At 30.9% G+C, this 23,015-nt stretch overlaps 1 protein-coding gene across 1 annotated transcript; it reads right to left on the reverse strand.

The window, feature by feature from the left end:
- Window positions 1–822: 822 nt before the first annotated feature.
- Window positions 823–9,441, reverse strand: LOC131842703 (counting factor associated protein D-like). The gene is made up of 2 exons (XM_059191282.1): window positions 9,034–9,441; window positions 823–1,039 (listed from the first exon to the last, which is right to left on the reverse strand). The coding sequence occupies exons 1-2, from the start codon at window positions 9,372–9,374 to the stop codon at window positions 1,033–1,035; spliced, it is 348 nt and encodes a 115-aa protein (XP_059047265.1). The 5' UTR covers window positions 9,375–9,441; the 3' UTR covers window positions 823–1,032.
- Between the last annotated feature and the right edge of the window lie 13,574 nt (window positions 9,442–23,015).

Here is a 23,015-nt window from a genome sequence, read left to right on the forward strand (position 1 = left end):
GGTACAAACATTTGTATTCATGAGTGTGGTTGTTTGCATAGGTCTGGGTGTTTTCTATGTATATTATGTATTTATTTAGAAGAAAAAATGTGAAAAAATGGTGCTGTGTGAATTGTCTTGAGATATTTTTATATTATTATTATGTGATTGCTGTCCTTACTCTTCTATCAACACTGTTGCAGTGGTGCTATTTGTGCAACATAGACGAAGTCTCGACGTTTGCCACTAACGATAAAAAAGTAGACAAAATGTCTAAAATAAATAATAATTTTTCTTCTGTCCTTATGACAGAAGAAAAAAATATCAGCATGATCATATTATTATATAATGATGATGATGGTGATATATTTGTTTCTACAGCTATCATTTTCTAAGGACATAAGTACAGTACAGAATGAGATCTCGACCCAATTGTATCCCAATATCGTGTTGTTAGTTAGATCGAGTATATATCTGACTATAAGTATTGTCTGTTATTCTAGGTCCACTGGGAATATCCGAGTTATAGAAGCTATTAAGCAGTTCAGTGTCATGGTTTAGTGGTTCACTACAGGGACAATTTTCGGGAAATTTTCGTGAACTTCAATTCTAGCAGACGTGTAACTAGATATAATTTGCGTAATTAAAGAAAGAAAGAAAGAATCGTATTTATTTAATTATCATCAAAATTTTATTGTGTGTAAAATTATCTCTATTTAACGATGTTGATAGAGCTTTGTTCACGTCGATGTTTCGTTCTAGAGTTATCATGAAATTGGTCTATAAAAGCTTGTTTATTTTTATACAATTATAATTAAAAATAAATAACAGCAATGTTAACATTTACCTACTTTCCTAAAAAATATTTTGTCATATCTGTAGTGCAATGAATGGGTTACATTAATAGGTGACATTAATACCTACTTAATTTTATTTCTTTTATAAAAGCATAAATACTCATTATGATGTTTATACAATGGTGAATTTTCCTATTGATGAAAATGTCCTTTATTATTTTTACTGCTTTGAAATCTCGGGTAAGTCGACACTCGATTAATTCCTGAAAGCAGAAAATCTCACATAAATATCTAAAAAGGAGGCTCTCACGTGTCCTTTCAATAGCGGTCAAAAAGCGTACGTTAAAATGTATGTGGCGATACATATGTATGTGGGGGCGAATCTCAAACGAGATAAATCACAGAGCAGGCGTTATGCACATAATTCTTGGGCTTCGGGCCACTTGACATTAGCAAGGTCTTGTCCCCTCACATGAATATATTGAATATGATTCTAGATGTGTCTTTAAACAATATATGAATGCAGACTTTGTACAAAATACCTATAAATTAAGTAAGAGAGCTGTCTGAATGGGTATATATATATCTCTTAATTTGTTTTATTAAAGCTGTGTTTTAGTTGAAGTGTGAGATATGGTACAAAATTATAGGGAATGGAACCATAACATCTTAGTTACAGGAAATTGCATAGTATGTATCCGGCGTCAGATGATATTTTATCTGTTGTTCTGTTCTTGTATATGAGCTACAGTTGAAATAGACCATTAAGTGTTATACTAAGGTTGTTAGGCATTGGATAGACTAACTCGTAAAATGTCTCTAAATATTCCCCGTTTTTGTGAACTGACATGTTGTGTTTTAGATAAACACAATCTATGATATGATATGTTATGTTATGTTATAATGATAATGGTATTAAGTGAGCTTACTATTTCAGATATACCTAATTTATTTTTCAAATAAATATATTGTTGTTTTGACTTTTCCTATAGATATATGTGCACCCTCCAGCGCTAACGATATATGTATGCTAAGGCGGAACCAGTGGAGGATGTTAGAATAATGATGAAATCTGGACAGTCCGGCTATAATGGTGAATTTAATAGGTATTAATAGAATGGTTTCCAGAGCGTACTTTAATCCCCATTACTAATTACAATCCTCTCTACGCCGCTAGATTATTTTGTTTTGACACGTCGTTAATTTCAAAATGGTGTAATGCTAAGTGTAATGCGAAATTCATCCTTTCAAGTCAATAGTAACTAGGTACCTTATACTATTTCTACTACTAATATCTCATCTTTATCCAGAGATGTCATGAGTGATCATTATTATTATGATGACTAACTTTTGAGGACTGATCTTCGTAGAAAATGTTTCCAAAAAAAACTTTGTTAATTTAGTGGTAAAGGTAAAATATTCAATTGCGTATATTCTACGTACTACCAATAAGAACAATTCGATAATTTTTTGAGTTTTAAAGTTGATAGGGAATCGCTTCTTTAATGTTTTTTTTATTTTACTATTACAATAGGATACACAATTAGTGTTATAAGGACCTACAAAACTAACATAGCAATTATAATTAACTGCAACTATTGTTAGTAAGGATACTCTGTAATTAGAAAATTGTTTTCTATTAGCTATATTAGTAAACTATAGTTTTGTACACTATTAGAACCAGTCGAAAGAAGGTCTCAAATTGTGGGAAAAAATGGTATTATTTTGTATTTTGGAAAAAATAAGAGCTCTATGTAGAAGAGAGCTTACTGATCAATAGGTAAAAAGCAATTGACCGAATTCGCATTTTTGGCGTCATTTCAATTAACTATTTTCATTGTTTATTCTTATTAGTTTCTTACAGAATTTTCATGATTGCAGTGGAGTTTTTGTATTAGAGGTAAGAGATTTGTACTTGTTTTGTATATTACAGGAATGGTAAATAAGTTAACGGCTCACATTATAGTGAGTGATTAATCATTGCCTATACCTATACTTGAAAAATAATACCACCAACATTACTTTTTTGGTTACATGATGTCCGTGGTACCGCTTATGTGGTGCTGTTTCGTAGCCCACAGTTAAGATAATATGTAGCACTAAGATGTCGTGTCTCCGTACCCTGTGATTTCACAGTTTTATCGCACCGTCTACCGAATTACAGACTGGGTACAGACGACATTGTACACACTCGAAGTAGTTCAGTACTTTTATTATTCAATACCTTTAGTTTATACCTTTTTTTTGTTAAAAGAGTTAGTGTGTTATGGAACCATATCTAGTCGGTTCTATATCTATGACCTGTCCCTAGCACTAGCCCGAGATTGTGCCGAGAGGTTATCAGCGGGACCTAATTTAATTCATTATGCCCGCCTTGTGTCGACCCTTCCCCGACAAGGCGAAAACGTCCCTATGCAAAATTCTTTAACCGAGATTATTAATGTGTTCCAGTTAACGGCCGTTCATTTCCCTTTCGTTTCCACGCCGAATATTCCGGGATTAGCAAATTGAATTAAATGTTAAGACATTTGATTTTGTGTTAACGCAGATTGTCTGCGATACTACGTTCCTACGTTAGTAATTTATTAACGTTTTTCTTAAAAATATAATACAGAACCCAATATTGGACAGACAGAACAACAACAGATGGAGATAAATCTGCTACAATAATTAAAGAACTAAACGGCATTTAGGGAATAAAAAGGAGTAGCAATACATTGTGCTCTTTATCTCATTTACAGTATAAAGAAGTTTATTTAGAGATTCGCTGTTCCCATGTAGGTACTTCGGATTTAAAAAGCATTTAAATTGAAAATTATGCACGCGGACGCTACTTTAGAGATTCGAGACTAACTTTTCTAATAATAGTCACCACATGTACCTAGGTAAATAACTATTATTGTATTATAAACATATCCTCAGAAATAGTATCCTTACTTCTTTTATATAGTTAAAATGTTACTTTTGACAATATCTGCCTTACTGATCCGGGTTATTATTGTTAATAATAATTTGAAAGAATGTGAATGAATGAATGAAACTTTATTGTTCTTCTCACAGAAAATACAATTACATACACAATTATGTATATACCTAATGATAAAAAACACAGTAATAAAAATAGCGTTGTAACAAGACAAAGAGGTAACAATATTAACTTTGTAAGTTAATGTACCTATATTATGGGATTGATTATTTTTTATAAATAAAGAGATAATGAAATATTTTCCTACGTATGATGAAAACACATGAGACAACCATGAAATTATTCTTCTTTATAGTAGATTATATAAAAATAAGCAACATTATTTCAAAGATTATTCATTGAATGGTCCGTTTATCAACAACCGGATTTGTTATTTGCATACTAATACTAATCAACGTAACGGGGGTAGTATACGGGCCTATAATAAAACTGTGCCGTTCCTCTTCAAACCAAGTCGAAACCGCCAATCGACAGAGAAATGAATATTTATTTCATTTATTGCTTCTGTTCTTTGTTTGTTTTCAGTTTTCATTCGGGCTGTAATGGCGGAGGGAAGTTGTGTTCCGGTTCACAAACGACCCTACAATAGCTTACTTTATGTTGTCATAGAGATCCCAGGATATGGGAAAGACAGGGTCAATTTACAAATAATATGACATTCATTTTTTTTAGAATATTCTTTATTTTGAAAATTAATATGAAATAAAAAAATATCTGTGCTCTTTTATTTTGTATCAGATTTCAATATATAATGCGGTATACATAGATAAATCTGACAAGATATACATATTTGTTACTATTTACTTACTTTTTTAATCTATAGGAGAATCATAAAAATTGTATGAATATTCTAAATAATTTGTTTTTTTTTTTTAATTTAAAGCAAACATTATTTACAAACAAATATTAAAAAGTATTAGGTATGAAAATATGCATTTCATATTAAAATAATACTATAAATAGTATCAAAATTTACTTGTGGGCTGTTGCAGAATTAGACATGAATCATAAATACAATATTAGTATAAGAATACAGTGTTTATTAGGAAAAATATTCCTAGTTTAAATTCGACTAATTTTAAATGTTATGTTAACAAATTGTAGTTCAAAGTAATTTATTGTGTATTCAAATTTAAATATGGTTTTCTCACGCCACTCACAATGAGTCATTTAATATATTTTTAAACAATAACTTCGGATTAATATATACATTTTATGATAATAATAGTAACTACCAATTTTAAGTTACAAATTTTATTAGCTAAATTAAGTGTTCTATCCTGATTTTATATCTAGGAGTAAGTAAGTATATGTCTGTAATATTTTCAAATCAGCTCTTTATCAGATTTATTTTTTTGGCAAAGATAAAACAAATCTGCGCTAAAATAATACAAGTCATCATGAGACACAAAATAGTATTAAGCAAAATGGGACAGAGAGGTATTATTATATATTATATATTAGTTTTTAAGAGTTACCTGCTATATATATTTATGTACTTGTATATTTACTTCTAAGTAGGTAGGTACGTATAGTAAGTAATAGTCCCACCGAATTTTACGTAAATGCTTCAGATATGTCTTCGTTTTTTCCCAAATCAGCAAACCTGTTGATACCGAACTTTGCAGATGTGCCTTCCGTGTTCAATTTATTGATTTCTACCAAATTTGTTACAAAGTTTCGATACCGTTTGAGATATTCCTCTTCAGATTTATATTCTCTACCGTATGAATTTATGAAGTCCAGAAATAACTTAGGCGCATCTATTAATTTGTATTCTATTGCAGGCGTGTCGTCTGCGTCTTCGAATTCATAATCAAAACTTTTCTTGGCTGCGTTTACTGCGACCACCAAAGTCACTGTTGCTATTATTATAATTAATTTCATCGTCCTTATAATTATTTTGCACTACGTACAAAAAGTACGATGTGAACAAGTGAAGCTTGAAACGCGTCTGTTGATGATTCGATTGCAACACCCGCTTTTGACCTCCTAAACTTGTTTTATATAGAACCTACGTAATTTTTTATTCAAGCTACTTTTTATGTACTATTATTAATCTCTACTGGAATCACACTGGCTTACTATTCAATAAAGCTTCACGAATTTGTAAATATTTAAGAATAACTATAGAATCTTTACAATTTTCTGTAGGCCCTACTTTGAACTGTAAATAAATAAAAATTAAGAAATAATGATGATAACAAAGTAACAAGTCTATTCCATATTTAAAATTGTTCACTCGAATAAACGACTTGACACGTTTATTCTAAAAACAATTTTAAATTTGGAATGTTGTCATTTTATTTAATAAAAACGGTTTCTTTTGCAAAAAAGGAATAGCGACTAGGTATATACATCTTTATTCATACTAGAGACAACAATATATACCATATTGTTAAAAAAGGATTTTTAAGGTTTCCTAAACCCTTGTGAAACCCGCGAATATACACCTATATCCCAGGCGTACATAGATTACACAATTTGATTAAACATAAGATGAGTAATTATTTGAAACCATTGCTGTATAAAAAAGAACCGAACCAAAATATGTGACTAACAGAGAAATAGGGTTTATTTCTCTGTTAGTCACATATTTTGGTTCGGTTGCAAAAAGATCGACTGCAAAAAGGATTATCGAAAACCGTTTAGTGAACTGACTTTTGATGCGATCAGATCGGATTCAAATTGAAAAAACATAAAATTGTTTTCTACAACTGACTACTTTAAAATCAAATAAAATATACAAATATGTGTTGTTTAAAAACCTACAGAAATATAAATAAACCTTATATGTGTTCAATAGACTTCGATAAATGCATTAATATGCAAATATGATCGCATGCATACCTTACGTTTTTCATTCCATGCATATTCCATTTGATTCCTAATTAGAGTAGAGTAGAGTGGATTGAGAATCTCATACTTCTGGTAGTCAATAAAAAATACTGTAATTATTTTTGCGCGATTATTTGATTCAACTAAAAACCTATTGAATATAATTCTGACTATACCTGATACTGATTATTATCTATTTAAGCAAGATGAAGTAGACTTATATTGACCATGTAATGTATTGTGGGAAAGACAACTATACCTATACATTTAAATTTTTAAAAGAGCCGAATAGATATCGTGTACTACCCCTACGTGGTGTAGGTGTTTGAACATGGGGGTGAACCCACAACGATCCTAAAAAGATTAATCGAAATCATAACTACTTTGTGGCAATTATCCTGTAACAAAAAATACCACATAATAGAGAATTCTTCCTTTTAGCAGTTGGTAGAAAAGGTTACGAATCCGGAACCGGCGTCTCGCATACCTACGAGTACAGCAAGAGATTATAAATAGATTTATTTATGTTATTTAGATGTGCTTTAAACCGGTCTTAAAACCAATATACAAGGGTCAAGGGAAGGTAAACATATACATATATACATTGCTTTACTTTTTGTCGATATAGGTGCACAGTATAATTAGTAATATCTTTAAAAAATAATCTATTAATATGAAGAGTGAAATTTTCTACATTCTCTTGACAACACCTATAACGATGTGGTTAAAAACGTTTACTTTAACGTTTTGCTCCTAAACGAGTTAATCCAGTATACCCGGATGGTAATATCAGATTGACTTATGATGGGTAGGTATATGCTCGTATTTTGCAATTTATACCAGACTATGTGAATAAATTTTCTACCTTATTCACTACCCATTCTTTTATGGTTATAGTTTATATTTATTATATTTAGTATATTATAAGCATCGCTATTTATTTAACTTATATTACATGTACCTATGTACATTTGTTCCGGGGGCCTTGATGTTTACAACAGGTTATACCAATTGAGAGATCAGATCCTAACATACTGTATACAGCTTATAATAAATGTATGTGTTATATATTATAAAAATACTATATATATTTGTTGACATCCATATTTAAAAACAGAAATAAATATACTAAATTGTATAAATACATATCTTTTTAATATAACCTATGTCAGTCGCTAATAATATAGCTACGAATAAGCGAAAGAATTTTTAAAATTGGTCTAGAAAATTTTGAGTTCATATATTACAAAAATACTATTAACAAGAGAGCACCGCGTTAACGACTGTAAAAAGAATAATGAAAATCTGTACACTTTTCGCGAAATAATCACGTAGCATAGATACAGAAAAAATACGAAACTGCAAAGTTGAGTATATGTAGAATTTGTTCCTTTTCTCAATCAATTGACAGTAGATGTAGCAATATAAAAAAAAAAATTGTTTATACTATAATAGCATTCATGCTGACGGCGAGTGCAGTTTATACTAATATCAGGAATGCATACTAATAATGTCTGTCTTTACTAATAATGAAATATGTCTGTCTTTCAATCTGTTTGCTACTTTTTAATGACTAACCGGCTAAATTATATATAATGGTGTATAACAAAAGGTAATATATGTCCATCAGCATAATAATGTTGAAGGACATATATAATTTTTTATCTCAAAAAAAAAATAGACGACAGACGAAATCGCGGGTAAAAGTTGAAAAATAATGTACTGGAAAAACTCTCAATAATAAGAGACCGAAAGGTCATAAACAAACAAAATAGTTGTGTTCTAAAATGATATACCAGCATATACCATTAACGCAGGCAATATTTCTTAATATTTTTGTTCAAAAACAGCAGTAAATATGTACATACTTATTAAATAAATATTGTAGGACCTATCGTAAATCATAAGTTTATAGCTTTAATCCAAAATTTAATATTGTATATATTACACAAAATGAAACGGGTTCAAGTTATAAAACAAATATAATATTTATTAAATTTAGTTTATGTAGGTACTATACTTATTTATAGGGGGTGAATTAAATTTTTTTAGAAAAATAAATCGTTTAACATATTATTATCATTATATCTTCCTGAATAAGTATAAATTTTCTGACCATCTTAATAGATATTTTTAATTATAGTTATGATATGACTGATAAAAATATTTACATAAAATACATAAATAGAGTAATAGTAAGTGAAGTGAGTCATTTTTAATTAGTTACCCCGATTCAAAAAGAGTGGTGTTTTAAGTTTGATGTATCTGTGTATATATATGGTATATGTGGAACGAATGCTAACGTTTCATGCGTTTTTTTAGTTTAAAACTGACGTGATCTAATTTTAGTTCCAATTTATTAGAGTATTTTATTTATTTTTTTATGGGGGTTACTGAATTTTTATTTTTATAATATATAATATAATATCTTACCCGTTATTCAAACTAAAGGCCACTGTTGGATCTTCGCCAAAGGCCAAATCCGCAAACATGTTAATACCAAACGTAGCAGAAGATTTTTCCGAGTTTAGTTTGTTGATTTCAATTAAACTGTTAACGAAGTTTTGATAGCGATAGTCATATTCCTCTTGAGTTTTATACTTCCTTCCGTATGCTTGGATAAATTCATGAAATAATCTTGGCGCATCCTCTATTTTATATTGGGGTGCAGGAGTGTTGTCTGCATTTTCGAATTTATAATCATAATTATGAGTGCGTCTTGCATTTACGGAGACAAAAAAGATCACTGCTGTAATAAATATTATAAACTTCATTGTTTATTTAATTATAATATAACGCGGTGTGAATAGACGATTCTTGAGACGCGTCTGATGATAATTCGATTGCAATGCTCAGATAAAACAATGTAAAACAAGTTTCACGGGACTAGTTCTGTATGAAGGTCTTCAAGACTGTTTCCGTTCGAGTAATATGTATATACCTTAAAGACAATATTATGAATACGCATATTCATAATAGTCTGACTGCATAGGGTGAAAGAAATTAGTGCAAAAAGCCTAAATACATTTTTCTTTCATTATCAACTCTCATATCTCATTTTGTGCCTTATACGTTGCTTTGGGGAATTTTAACTTTTAATTAAATTAAACTAGAATAACAAATTAAATGAATTACATTTAAATCGATGCATCTTAAAATAGTTTTAATAAAGAAAAAGAAATAGAGTTGCCATTTCTTTTCACATAAAGTGACTAGCCGGATTGGACGGCAGGTTTAGTGATTTTTAAATTGATATACTTAAAAACGACCGAATAATATGAATTTACAAAATATACGGTATACATGCATATTTTTTTTTTGTAATAAAATACATTAACCTATGTAAGATTAACATAAGTTGATAAGGAGTACACCAGTCCTTAGAGGCAATCGTGTGCAACCCTTAAAAGCCTTTCGTTACCTTTCTAGATAGGCGACTGTAGGTGTTTTGTTGATAGATAAGCTGAAGCCAAGTGGTCTTGCCGAGTAATTCAACGGCTTTGCTCGCTCCGTAGCTACCGGGCCTGATAAACCTTTGTTGTCTTATCTCCCTTCGCCAGTGCCCGCCGCGATGACGCTCAAATTTAAAATGTTATATTCGCCATTCAAAAATGTACCTTTGTTTGGAAAATCGGAACATAAATTTAAAAACTTTCGAATCTTCATTCTCTCTATAGACATATTATTTTGTTGCCAACTTATAATTTTGTTATGTAATTTTCAGATAAATTCTTCTTTACAATTATGTTATTAAAAAGGGACTTTAAATATATTTTTCTTGAAAGAAATTTTTATTATTCGTTTTTCACGTGAAAATTTTACAACCCATTTCATATTTATGTTAACTAAATATTTGATAAATTTTATTTTTTTATGTTCTGTTGTTTGGGTTTTTTTGGATACAGAAATCTAAAATATGTAATAGGTATAATTTAAAGCTAAAATTAATAATTGGATAAGTATAATATTTAATTATGCTGGTATTGATAACTGTTGACAAAAATTTCTTCGACAAAATTGTTCACATTATATTTCTGGATTGGCAACGCATAAGTGGTACCATGGGCATCGTATGATAACATCATCTGACATATCTGCAGTGCTGTTCGCGTATATAGACAACACGACGATTACAACTCACTATCACGTAGCTCTTCTACTTATTTCCCTTTCAAATTACATAAAAAAAGTAGATAGTAAATAACTGAATTAAATGTGACAATAAAAATAGTTTTAATAAACATGTATTAGTCGCTGAAAAATTAGTCTACAGAGTATATTCCAGTAAAATGTTTCATATCAAAGGATAAAAAATTTATTTGTTCTGCGCTGAAATATTCGTTGGTCTCTAGTAGAAAATTCTCCCATTAAAGTTAATAATTGTGTTTCGCTTAATAAAAATTAGTATTATTTTGCGTGAGATTCAAACATTTCGTCTATTTTGGCATGATCTCACGAGTCTCGTTCAGAGATCACAAATGTTTAGACATACAAACGTGACCCTTAGCTATAAACGTGAAAGTTTTATGTAAATGCGTCTCTCCGGTGGCAGGGCATCCGTCCGTATTGCATAAGTTGACTAATAAATTAGTGAGTTGCTCTTGTTGTACGAGATAAGTGGAGGAGACAAAGGTTTATCACATTTTAGCGTGCGGGTTCTGAACACAGATGGCGTAACGAGAGCGTGTTATTAGACTTAAAGTCTTCATGTGCAACAAGCTGTGCATGCGGTTTCGACATAAGTCTTAGCTAAGTTTGTCCTGGACTGCAACCTGTAAATATTTAAGTCAAGTTATATATTGAATAATTAAAATCAATAGTTTTGGAATTAAATCTATTTGTTCATGTACACATAAATATTATCTGTGCATGAATAAAATTACATAAAATATTATTGCAATAATTACAGCTCATAAAATTTATTTATTATCATATTGATAATATATTACAAATAGCTGTGCGAAACTAAACTTATGTATTTTATTCAATAACAATACAATATTAGTAATCCATAGCCATAGCTAGTAATGTGGTATAATAAGAAATAGAAAATATTGCAAATACGAAGTTTCAATAATAAGTTTACATTGAATATTTTGAAAACCATCCTAATTCTAAAAAAGATAAAAGAAGAGAAAAGATACATAAAAATAATAAATAACCCTAGACAACTAACACAACGCCGTTAAGTCCCACGGTAAGCAGAGCTTGTATTATAGGTATTAGATAACTGATACAAATACGTAGACTTTAATTTTGTAAATATATACATAATATACATAGAAAACACCCAGACCGACATAAACAATCATACTCATAAATACAAAAGTTTGTACCGTGCGAGGAATCGAACCCCGTGACTTTCGGAAATAAAGCGCTGTGCTAAACCGCTAGACCACCGTGCCGTCTTTAGATACTTTTATGTTAAGTATACAATAGGTACCATTTAATAACATTTATATTTATCTTTCCGTTTTCTTGACCGGTACAGTTTGCCAATAGAGGTTACATCATAAGAGTTCCTCACTTCTTCGTAAGTACGAAACATTATTATGATCTACAAGTATTTAGTATAACTACCACTATTGATATTACATTATCTTCTCAATGTAGGAAGTTACAAACTAAGCATAGTGAAGTGAAGGTTGACTATGTTTTATATTAAGTAGATATAGGATAATACAGGCAAGGTTATTGTAATTTTTGCAGTTTGTTTATTAGAAATCGAAGATTAACCTCTATTTTTATGTAGCAATAAAGGAAGGTCAATAAACAAAAATCTTGTATATATGTATGTATAACTATAACCCTAATTTACATATAGTATATAGCTATTGTATATTTATAATTGTATATGCATACATATAATTAAATTGTAACTGATTTCTATCTGTTCAGGAAAGATATAAGAGAACAATTATCAATAGGGGGATTTTATTAATAGAACCAAAAACAATAATTATTAGAATTGTTGTCTGTTTATCTATGAGCTCGAGCTCATTAATCTCAGAAATGGCTTGACCAGTTTTTGTACACTTATCAAAAGCGACGGTAGAGAACAGACGCATTTTGCGAGTAATAGAATCTGTTGTATCAATTCCCATGGCATTAATATGCCATCTGATTCTTGGTATGATCTGTCAAAGACGATTATCTACATATTGGTACATTTGTTTGTGAGAAAGTGGCCCTATTATAATAACTACTGTGATTATATGTTGATTTCAAGGATATTGAAGCACTATTGTATTAATATAAATTTATTTATCGTAACTCCGTCATCTTGGTATTTGACGGAAGCTCAAAAGTCCAAACTCAAGGTTCGATTATACTATCTGCTGGCCGCGAGTTCGTCTGCTAAGATTTAGACGTGTATTTTTATTAACAGTAAAATGGTATTTGTCTTGTTTCAGAAATGATTCATTCCCTATTTTAATTTTACATAATAAATATAGAAAGATAACCTATAGGAATAGCATAGCCTTTTTTTTATTGCATGGAGTATTTTTTACAGCATAGGGGACAAATGAGTTTGCGGCTCAACTGATGGTGAGTGATTACTGCCACCCATGAGCATTCGCAACACCAAGTGAATTGCAGTTCGTTGCCGACCTTTTAAGAAGGAATAATCTCTTTTCTTGAAAGTTTCAATATCGTATCGGTTCGGAAATATCATTGCTGGAACACTTACTGACACTTAAAATGTGATCAAGTAGTCATAACTATAGCTATATACGCCATGTACGTAAGTGGTTGGCTACTGTAAAACTAAAATAAATCGTTGACAGATATTATGTCGGTTAATAGAATCAAGTTATTTTTTATACTTAAGCGCCCATTCATTCATTCATAATTTAAGAGCTGTGCTTTTGTCGGTGGAGCTCCCGCCACCATCCACGATCTTCTATTAGCTACTGATACGACACGACTCCAACTTTTTCTTTAACTTGCTTGATATAGCTGTGTCTTGGTCTTCCCCTTCCTCTCTTTCCATCTATTTTTCCTTCTATAATGTTGTTAATTAGTTCGTCGTGTCGTATCAAGTGCCCCAACATTTTTCCCCGCCTATTCTCAATAATATCTATGATCTGTCTCTTTTCTTTAATCCTCTCAAGCACTTCTTCATTCCTTATTTTATCTTTCCAGCTAATTCTTTCCATTCTTCTCCAACACCACATTTCAAAGGCTTCCAGTTTGTCTCTTTCCTTTTGTGTCAATGTCCACGTCTCACAGGCATACAAGGCTATACTCCAGATGTAGGTCTTGATAAGTTGTTTCCGAGAGGACTTTGATATATTAGCTTTCAAAAGATGTTTTTTATCATTAAATGCCCTTTTATTTATAGCTATTCTGATATTAATGTCCTTAGTACATCTGGAGTCACTGGTAAGCAAACTACCTAAATATTTAAATGTATCTACATTTTCAAATTGTATTTTTTTATTCTTGTAGTATTTCTGTTATGGGGTTTATGTTTTGCTACTGTCATTATTTTAGTATTAATATTTAGTCCATATGTTTTAAAATTTTTATTCATTATGTCCAAAAGTGTATGAAACTGTGTGTAGTCTTCAGCTAGGGCAGCTATGTCGTCAGCAAATCTTATAAAATGTATCCTTTGTCCGTTTATTTGAATACCTCCCTGGTGTACTTCTATTATTTCTTTTACTGCAGCTTCTATAAAGATATTGAAAATAAGAGGTGAAAGTGGACATCCCTGTCGTACTCCCTGTTTAATTTTAGCTCTTTCCGTTACATTTCCTATCTCTATTGTAGTTTCTTGGTTTTTATAAAGTTGGTAAATTATTCTCCTATCTCTGTAATCTATACCTACGTCTTTTAAAATTTGCATCATTTTTCTCCAATTTACTTTATCAAAGGCTTTCTCTAAGTCTACGAATGCAATACAAGCGCCCCTACGATACATATAATGTAATCTGATGAATGATACATCTATAAATATAAGCAAAACTAACCTTCGAAATAAGCAAGTCTCAAAGAATACTATGGGTACTATATAACTAATACTACTATATACTGTTATATAATTTACTACAATAATACATATAATATAGATAGATAAAAATTTAATTTAAAATTTAATTTAATTTAAAAAAAATATATACTCACATCAAAATAAACAGACAGCGCATAAAAACACTTATGTCTATATCAAGTGATGGAGATATAGCAGTTGGTTAAACAACACCAAGGTCTTGCGTACTTGTTTTAAAGAATATAATTTTCTTACATTATAGATAATTATATTCATATTTATGTTTTTAAAGTAGTTAGTGATTATTTTATACGAGAAAATCTATAAAGTAGCATAAGTTCTTTCTCTACATTGGAAGAATGGGTACAGTATGGAATACAGTTTTGTTCCAGTGCTATTTGCTTTTTCAGTGCTAAAGTGATTAGTTATATTCGTGTTTATTAACTTATATTAATACTATTTGGTTCCCGTTAGAAATAACTTAAACATTAAGCATAATAAATAATATAAATGAGTACCTACCTACGTAACGACATGCATTAAGTTAGCGCATAAATTTCTCTACGTCACGTAGAAATGTCCTTATATAGCATAAGGACATTTCTACGTTCTTGTTATTCTCTAATCTTTTTTTTATTCGCGTAGCCGGCAGTATGATTACAGTTTGGTATATATAATCAGTTATAAGTTAATATACAAATATAAATATAATAATAACAAATATACCCAAATAGGCAATACGGTATGAGACAGCAAAAAGCGACTCACCTAAACTATTGTAAGAAGAACCGCGCCGACTCAAAGATAAGTAGGATTTATTGGGATTACTAACCTAACTGGCCTTAGTCCTTATAGAGTGAAAATGTGTGAGGTGCCCCTTAGATGTTATAAGAAGAAAATTATTTGAAAATAGATATGGAGTTTTGTAAGGATTCATCTCGTTGGTAACAATATTCTGAGCCCGAGCGGTAGAATTACAAAAAGGGAAAGATTTAACTTGTGAATGAGTCTGTTTATATAAAAATACTAGCTGACCCGCTAAACATTGTTTTGTGATATAAATTATTTCTGCTTAGGGCTACCCCAACTAGGTGTTAAGGGCTATAATAGACTACAAATTATTTTCAGACGTACCAAATATACTCCAAAAATTTCATAGAAATCAGTCAAATATAAATAAAACTGTGATACGAGATTATTATGTATTAGACTTATATTGTACCTACACAACATATTAATAAGGAAATATATGTCTCCAGAAAGTCTTTAAAACTCCATTGCTATAAAATGATCACAAGCTTGTCTTATGTTAATTTAACGCTGTACAGGGAAGATCCGACATTAGGCCGTGACATAAAACATGACATCGTCAATTTGTGACTTTTACGAGATCTGTTTCGGTATTCTTTATTGTAGAATTTTCACCTTTAGACACAGTTATCCTTGTGAAAATACGGGATACTTTCAAATCCAGAAAATGGTTTTGTAAATATAGAAATGTAATCATCGGCAACAGGTATGCTGTGGCATTATAATTAATGCCATAACATGACAAATAATAACATGATGGATACATGGATGGAGAGTTGTTTGTTACTTTTTCGCGCAAAAATTACTGAACGGATTTTGATGAAAATTTACAGTTATATAGTTTATACATCAAAATGACACATTTTATTTAATGTGCTTGATATCGCGGGCATAGCTAGTTTAATATATATTGAAACAATATTGAGATTGTTGCTTGCTTACATGGATGTAGTATTAATATACCTGATTAACATACCTACACGTGTGTTATCCCGGATGGGTTAGTCGTAGGCACTGTCGATTATCGACGTAATAGCACTTGACGTGCCCACATTTCGGTGGGTAAACTTGAATGTGGCAGGAAGCGAGCCTACCACTATATCTCGTATTAATTTTTGTTTTTGTTATCAGATCAGAAACTCAGTTACTGACACTAGAGAGTTATGTAAGTCAGTAATATAAATAGACACAATTCTTTTTGGTGTCTGTTAATACCGGTTGATATCGTGTAGATTATTTCAGGAAATATCTCAATAAAATTTATCTTAATTACCCTTTAAATAATAATAAAGTTATATAACTCAATAGACCGAGACAAATGTCTCTACAATAACGGAACGAACTATAAAGGAGCATACATAAATATACATTTAAAATATTTTCATTACTCAATTAATTTTATATAGACACAGAATTCATATTGGTAAGTAAAAAATTTCTGAGGTTATCGATGGAATTTTACATAAATTTAAGATAGGATGGAATATTAGTCTAAAGGATTGTTAAATACAAATAATTTTTGACCAGCAGTAAGAAAGTTAAAAGTATATTTAACTTTCTGCGTCAACTGTTATGATAAATGGAAAAATCTGTATCAAAAATAGTTGTGGTTTTCATGTCAAGTACATATAAAGGAAAAACTGATGTAAGAATGAAAAACTGCGGCAGCTGAACGAAAAAGGTACAAGAAACAGTATAGAGAAAAATAAAATCCTAGTTTCGATTTCGAAAATCCCAACAGTAATACATGATACAGCTATTGGCTATTTTTTGCGGCTCGCCTCCTCTATGTCCGCGAGTAAATAATATACTGAGTGACAAACGTCTCGTTCCTCTTTATTCCGGGTCACCCTTGAACCGAATAAATTGCGAGCAATTTTCGGGGTCGTTTACCACGCTCCGGGATGCCAATGATACGCTTCTCAAACTTCTCGTGAGCTTCGTACTGATATACATACATGTATAATATATAACATATACTTACGATACCCCTACAAATTGCTTGATATCACCATTTATTTTTCATGCTTCCATATCCAAGCGACATTATATTAATTCATTCGTTCCGTCGTGAACATTTGAATATTTGAGTACAGATTGGCAGAAATCATCGGTTGTCTGTATTTTTGCCCTCAATCGGGCATCAGGATTATCTTGGAGCGCTGTTTTTGTCAACAGTCACGTCGTGAACGGTTGCTTAATCATGAATGACACGTTTACGTATTCAGGAGGCTCGCCCCACCCGCTAACGAGAAGACGAGATAAGTTTACAAACGTCGTCGTCTTGAATTCCCAAAGGCGTTCAGTCCCAACGTTGATTATCCGGGATTTGAAATTAACATATTAGGAATGTACCATGTTCAGAGCTGTAGATAGGGCCGTAAGACGGAACATTGTACCTACATGTTTGTTTGAATAGCGGATTGAGCTCTGACGTCGTCCTCTTAGGCAGCCTCATAAACAATGGGTGTCTTGTATCTACTCCCCGGTGGCGCGTCTCTTGTTTGCATTAAGAGAAACACATTTTACACGTATGGATCGTGTTTAATTAAACGTAACTATCAAACAATAAACTCTATTAGCATTTATGCTCTTTAAACTATACATTAAGTCTGAAAAAAGAAACGAATAAAACTGTTAATTGCATAATATCAGATTTTCAGAAGATACCTATGTAGTCGCATTACAATTGGAAGGTTATTGTAAGAATGTTTTGCGATGATATCAAAAGTGACAGACTGACTTGTTGTATATTTGCAGTAGTATACGTAATTCGAGTTGAGGCAAATGAATCATTAGTCCTAAACTAATATTAACCTGTGTTGTACAAACAAAGAAGTTAGGGTGTACCTCTAATATCATCGGTGGGAGCGAGGGCGACGTGCGCGACTGAGCTATTGTTTCGTTCCACACAAACGTTCTTTCATTTTCTAATGGATCGGCACTGAGGGAATATTTGTTGGCAAACTTTCACCAGACACAGATATTTACATAACAAAGAAAAGGGGTAAGGGATCTGAGTGTCCCTGGAAACGTATTCTTGTCAGGAATCCGGGTTTTGTAAAGGATTTGTCGGTCAATTTCGCGTCAATACGTTTTTGTTGTACTAAATTTCGGCATAATCAGAACCCCGACTTAGTGGGGTGAATAAACACGTTCTTTAATAAACCGCGGGATATCTTACACGGCGGAAAGTTTATCGGGAAAATCTTCGTTATATACGAACGTGTTCAACTTTCCACTGTTCTACTAAGCCTGACATAACCAAAGTTTTGATGAATTCTACTAGATAGGTATATTATTTTCGTCGTTATGTTTTTAGCTCATACAATTTTTAAATAATACCAACATGATACGTAGGTTATAAAATTGTCTGTGTTTACAAGCGTGACTGCTTAATAAAACAAAACACCGGAGAGTATTTGCAGAAAAAGACAATGCGTTGCGTTGAACTTTGCTGACGTCATATTATCTCAGAAAACCCCTAGGGAAAGTGGAATCTTTTGACAATGTTATCGAGATACCAACACAAAAATAATGGTACAAACAAAGAGAACAAAGTTCATAGTAAGTATTACTCGTACATCAACCTCGCAGATAAGCAAATGAAACGGTTGATTTTAACTTTTAGAATTGTTGCCATTCTTGGTGATAATATGCTCCTTTCCACTATGATATCCAGTAGCTAAACTGGGTTCCATCTGTGGCTCTAGTTTATGCTATGTGTATGTTGTTTATAGTTGCTAGTATAATAGCCGAGAAGTAGGGAAAGAAAGAAAAAATATATAAAAATTTAAACCGTTTAATGCATCTTATATATAATATATATATTGTATAAAACAAAACAAAAGTCATTAGATTCGCATATCTATAATAGAATGTGTATGTGTAGCTAAAAATATAAAAGCTGTCTGTTACATAATAATAGACTTGCACATCTTATAGCACCTGTAAAAAAACATGCAGTTTGACTGCTCTTTTGAATTATTTTTTCGTGAATTATGTTTTTAATAATAATAATATATTTGTTTGAGGCAATTTATATATTAGACAAATATTATATATTAATACAATTAATATGTAATCTGATCAAACAATAGAATACTTGTATTTTTCTAAACTAAATCATATTATGTAATTTATTCTTAATGGTTGCCATCGCCCACATTACACCCTTCATGTTTCCATTAAATAAGCCATGTGCATGTTTGCAATCATTGTGCAAATGATTGCAAATATGCACATGGCGCATGTATGGCAAATAAATATGGATAGGTACATTATGTTAGGAAAATCATTCGGTGTGATACACTCAACAAACTGTGTAAAACAAACATAAAATCATTATTATTTTCTTCATATACTCGTATGTAAATATCAGATAGTTTAAATTGCTCATTCCTCGTTCCCATTTAACTTTGTTTAAAATTTCATGTGAGTACTTACGAGCCCCATTTAGGCTTCAGGGACTATATTATTTACATAATATTATATAAAATTGACGAACTTTTAGATACAAGATGTTAACACAGTATGTATATAAGTATTGTTCAACATGTAATAAAATTGTCTTTTTTATATGAACTTTACAAAAAATGAAATATATATGTAGTACTTAATCTCAATTATGTACACATTTTTGGTTTATACTTTACATACACTACTTCTTCCTATTACTGTTGTTTGATAATTGTTAGATACATAAGAAGAGTGTGTCCATGCAATAAAATTGTGATGTAAGTATTCTTCACTATTTGTTCTATTTCTACTCAGACCTCGTGTTTCAACTTACCCAAGTACTATAGCAATACTTTCAATCGAAAATTTTGCCGCAAATATTTACGTTCCGCTATACCGGGCTTACTCTATTATTACTGTAAATATAAAGGTATTCTTTATCATTATTTTAAAATTCATTATAATTCAATGTTTTGCATATTTTTTAATGTTTGTAATCCCAGATTGATTATTTATATAAATGAGCTAAAGATAGGTCCTTTTTCTTAGTAAAAATTGATGATTGTTTTTGAGTTATGAGTATGTCGAAGTGATGATTTATTCATCATGGCGGTAAAACAACTAGTCATACCTAGTAAATAATTTAAAATTAACGTATGCTAAAGATTATGATTCGCATCGTATTTTTAACATAATTTAATGTAAATGAAGTTTTGAGATTGATGTCAGACGATCAAGATTGGAAGTATTTTCTATAAACCTAATTTTTAGAAACCACTCATTCTTACTCTTATCCTATTTACACAGATAAATTATAGATAAACACAAGTAAATAACATTGGATAATATAATACCACCTGTTTGAAACCAATTATTGGCTTCTCAAAAAGAAATGAAAGAAAATCCATCCAAATTTAAGTCAGACACGCGCACCGAGATTACTTACATAAAAACTAAGGTCAATCTCGTAACAGGTTTTTGTTTATATTAGACTAGCTCTGCCCGCGACCTCGTCCGCGTGGAATATTAGATTGACCAAATAAAGAATAAATATTTAATAACCTAACCGAAATAATTTATCGTTCCAGCTTCAAAAATTATGAATTTCCATACATACTCTGATATTTTATTTTACCCCCTAAAGGTATTTTTAGATACCATTAACTGATGCAGAATTGAACTTATACAAATTATAATAATAAGTACTATAAATATTATCTTTCTTAATGTCACGTTTATTTTTGGACATCAGTAGTTCAATTATTTCGATTTGAAATGTAAAAAAAGGTATCGTAGCCCAAAGCCCACGCATTTGGCGCGACCAACAAAAAACTAATTGTAATATATTTTTATATTTCTTTTAAGCTTATGGTGTATAATATAATTGGCATCAAAAAAACGACTATATAAATGTACCTCGTAATCACCATGATTGGCGTATGTAACGATAAACACAATTATGTTTCCAATATTGCTATATTACATGGTGACATTAATACATTTCTAAAATTAAAATAGCTCATTGAGATTACTTGTGACCCCAAAGCTGGTAGCTACGAATACTTTGCCCAGAGGGTAGGGCAATTCAAAAAGGCAACGCTGACAATATCTGGGGTACGCTGCCTCAATGTGCCGCGTTGAATTACAATGATTGTTTTCATTATAAAATTGTTTATTAATATGCATATTAAAATGTTTTTTTTTTATTATTTTCGATTGTTAATATTTTATAAATATATATTATTTGTTTTAATTAACTACATTGACTTATCAGTCTTTTAAAATTATCCTCTAATTATTCTGGCGTAAAGACAGATAAATGCCGTAAAAACGATATTCTAAAATTAGAGTAAACTTATTAATTTGTTTCTATTTGAATGAAATAATTCGAAATATCAATTGGAGATCCTGTAGGTAACAGCTATTATTGAGTTTATATATATGTATGTATTACAAAATATTGTGATATTAAAATATGTCAGTATGTATTTATAATTGCTCAACAGTTCGTAGTCATAGTTTATACAATCATACACTAACGAGCAATTACGAGGAGAAACCTAGGTAGATATGGGACAAAACACTGTAGTTACCTCTCTGACGTAAAATAATGCATAGAGTTTATCAACTGAGCTTAGGGGGTTGAGGAAAGCTTCACTGTGACTCGACGAAACGTTGAAAATTTGACAAATTATACTTGAGGATTACTCCGCGAGAATATGAAGAAAAGCACGCATTCCCACAAATTACTGAGTGGTGACAAATGTCTGCGTAGATGACCCGCAATTTATTTTGCTCCCTGCTAAATCTAGTTAATGCCATAAGCCTAAAACATGAGAATAAATAAATGATAAATTACACTTGGTTTGCACCTTGCGTTCGTTGACTTTGTACAACAAATTTGGTCATATATTTATATATTAGTCTCTATCATCATATAGCAAATAAGAAATGGAAATACCAGTATTCCAGTTTAATTGTAATCGACGTATCTTGTAATGAAGTACTGATGTCCGATTTATTATCGTAATTAGTCAAATTCGACATAGATTGCAGATTTTCAGAGATAGAATTCCTCATTGCATATATTAAGGGCAACCCCTCAGGACACTCAATTAGACCGTATTTCAGAATAATGGTATTGAGAAGTCGTTCGGTTCCGTTAACTGCAATTTTATAGTTCTTCGTTGGCCACTCCGAGCTTTGTGGTCGAAGTTTTCCAATTATACCATTAAATAACAGAAAATTTGATAAAACGTTCACATTAAAAACGCCTTTGACTTTGTAAGTATTCGGTTGTAACGAGATAGGGCAAAAAGTAATATTACTGCGTAGTAATACGTAATCTTGGCAACATAAAAAAGTGTAATCATTATAAATTGCATTGTGTTGGTTATTAACCTATTTTTATTCATTTTTATATCTATTAACAAAAAATTAATACTTATATTTAATACAACATGAGGTCAACAGGATATTCCAAAACAAATCTGTCCACATATAAAATGTTAGATACATGCCAATCAGTAGAGAAACATAAATATATTTTCGTTGATACCTAACTTTTATTATCCATCATAAAGTGTACGTTACAATGTACTAAAAGCAATTTATATATTTTAAATTTATTTATAAACTACGTGCTTTGAAT

This window comes from Achroia grisella, unplaced genomic scaffold, assembly GCF_030625045.1.
Source record: "Achroia grisella isolate CSIRO2021 unplaced genomic scaffold, CSIRO_AGI_Agris_v1 utg241, whole genome shotgun sequence".
In the NCBI taxonomy this organism is placed as follows: Eukaryota; Metazoa; Arthropoda; class Insecta; order Lepidoptera; family Pyralidae; genus Achroia; species Achroia grisella.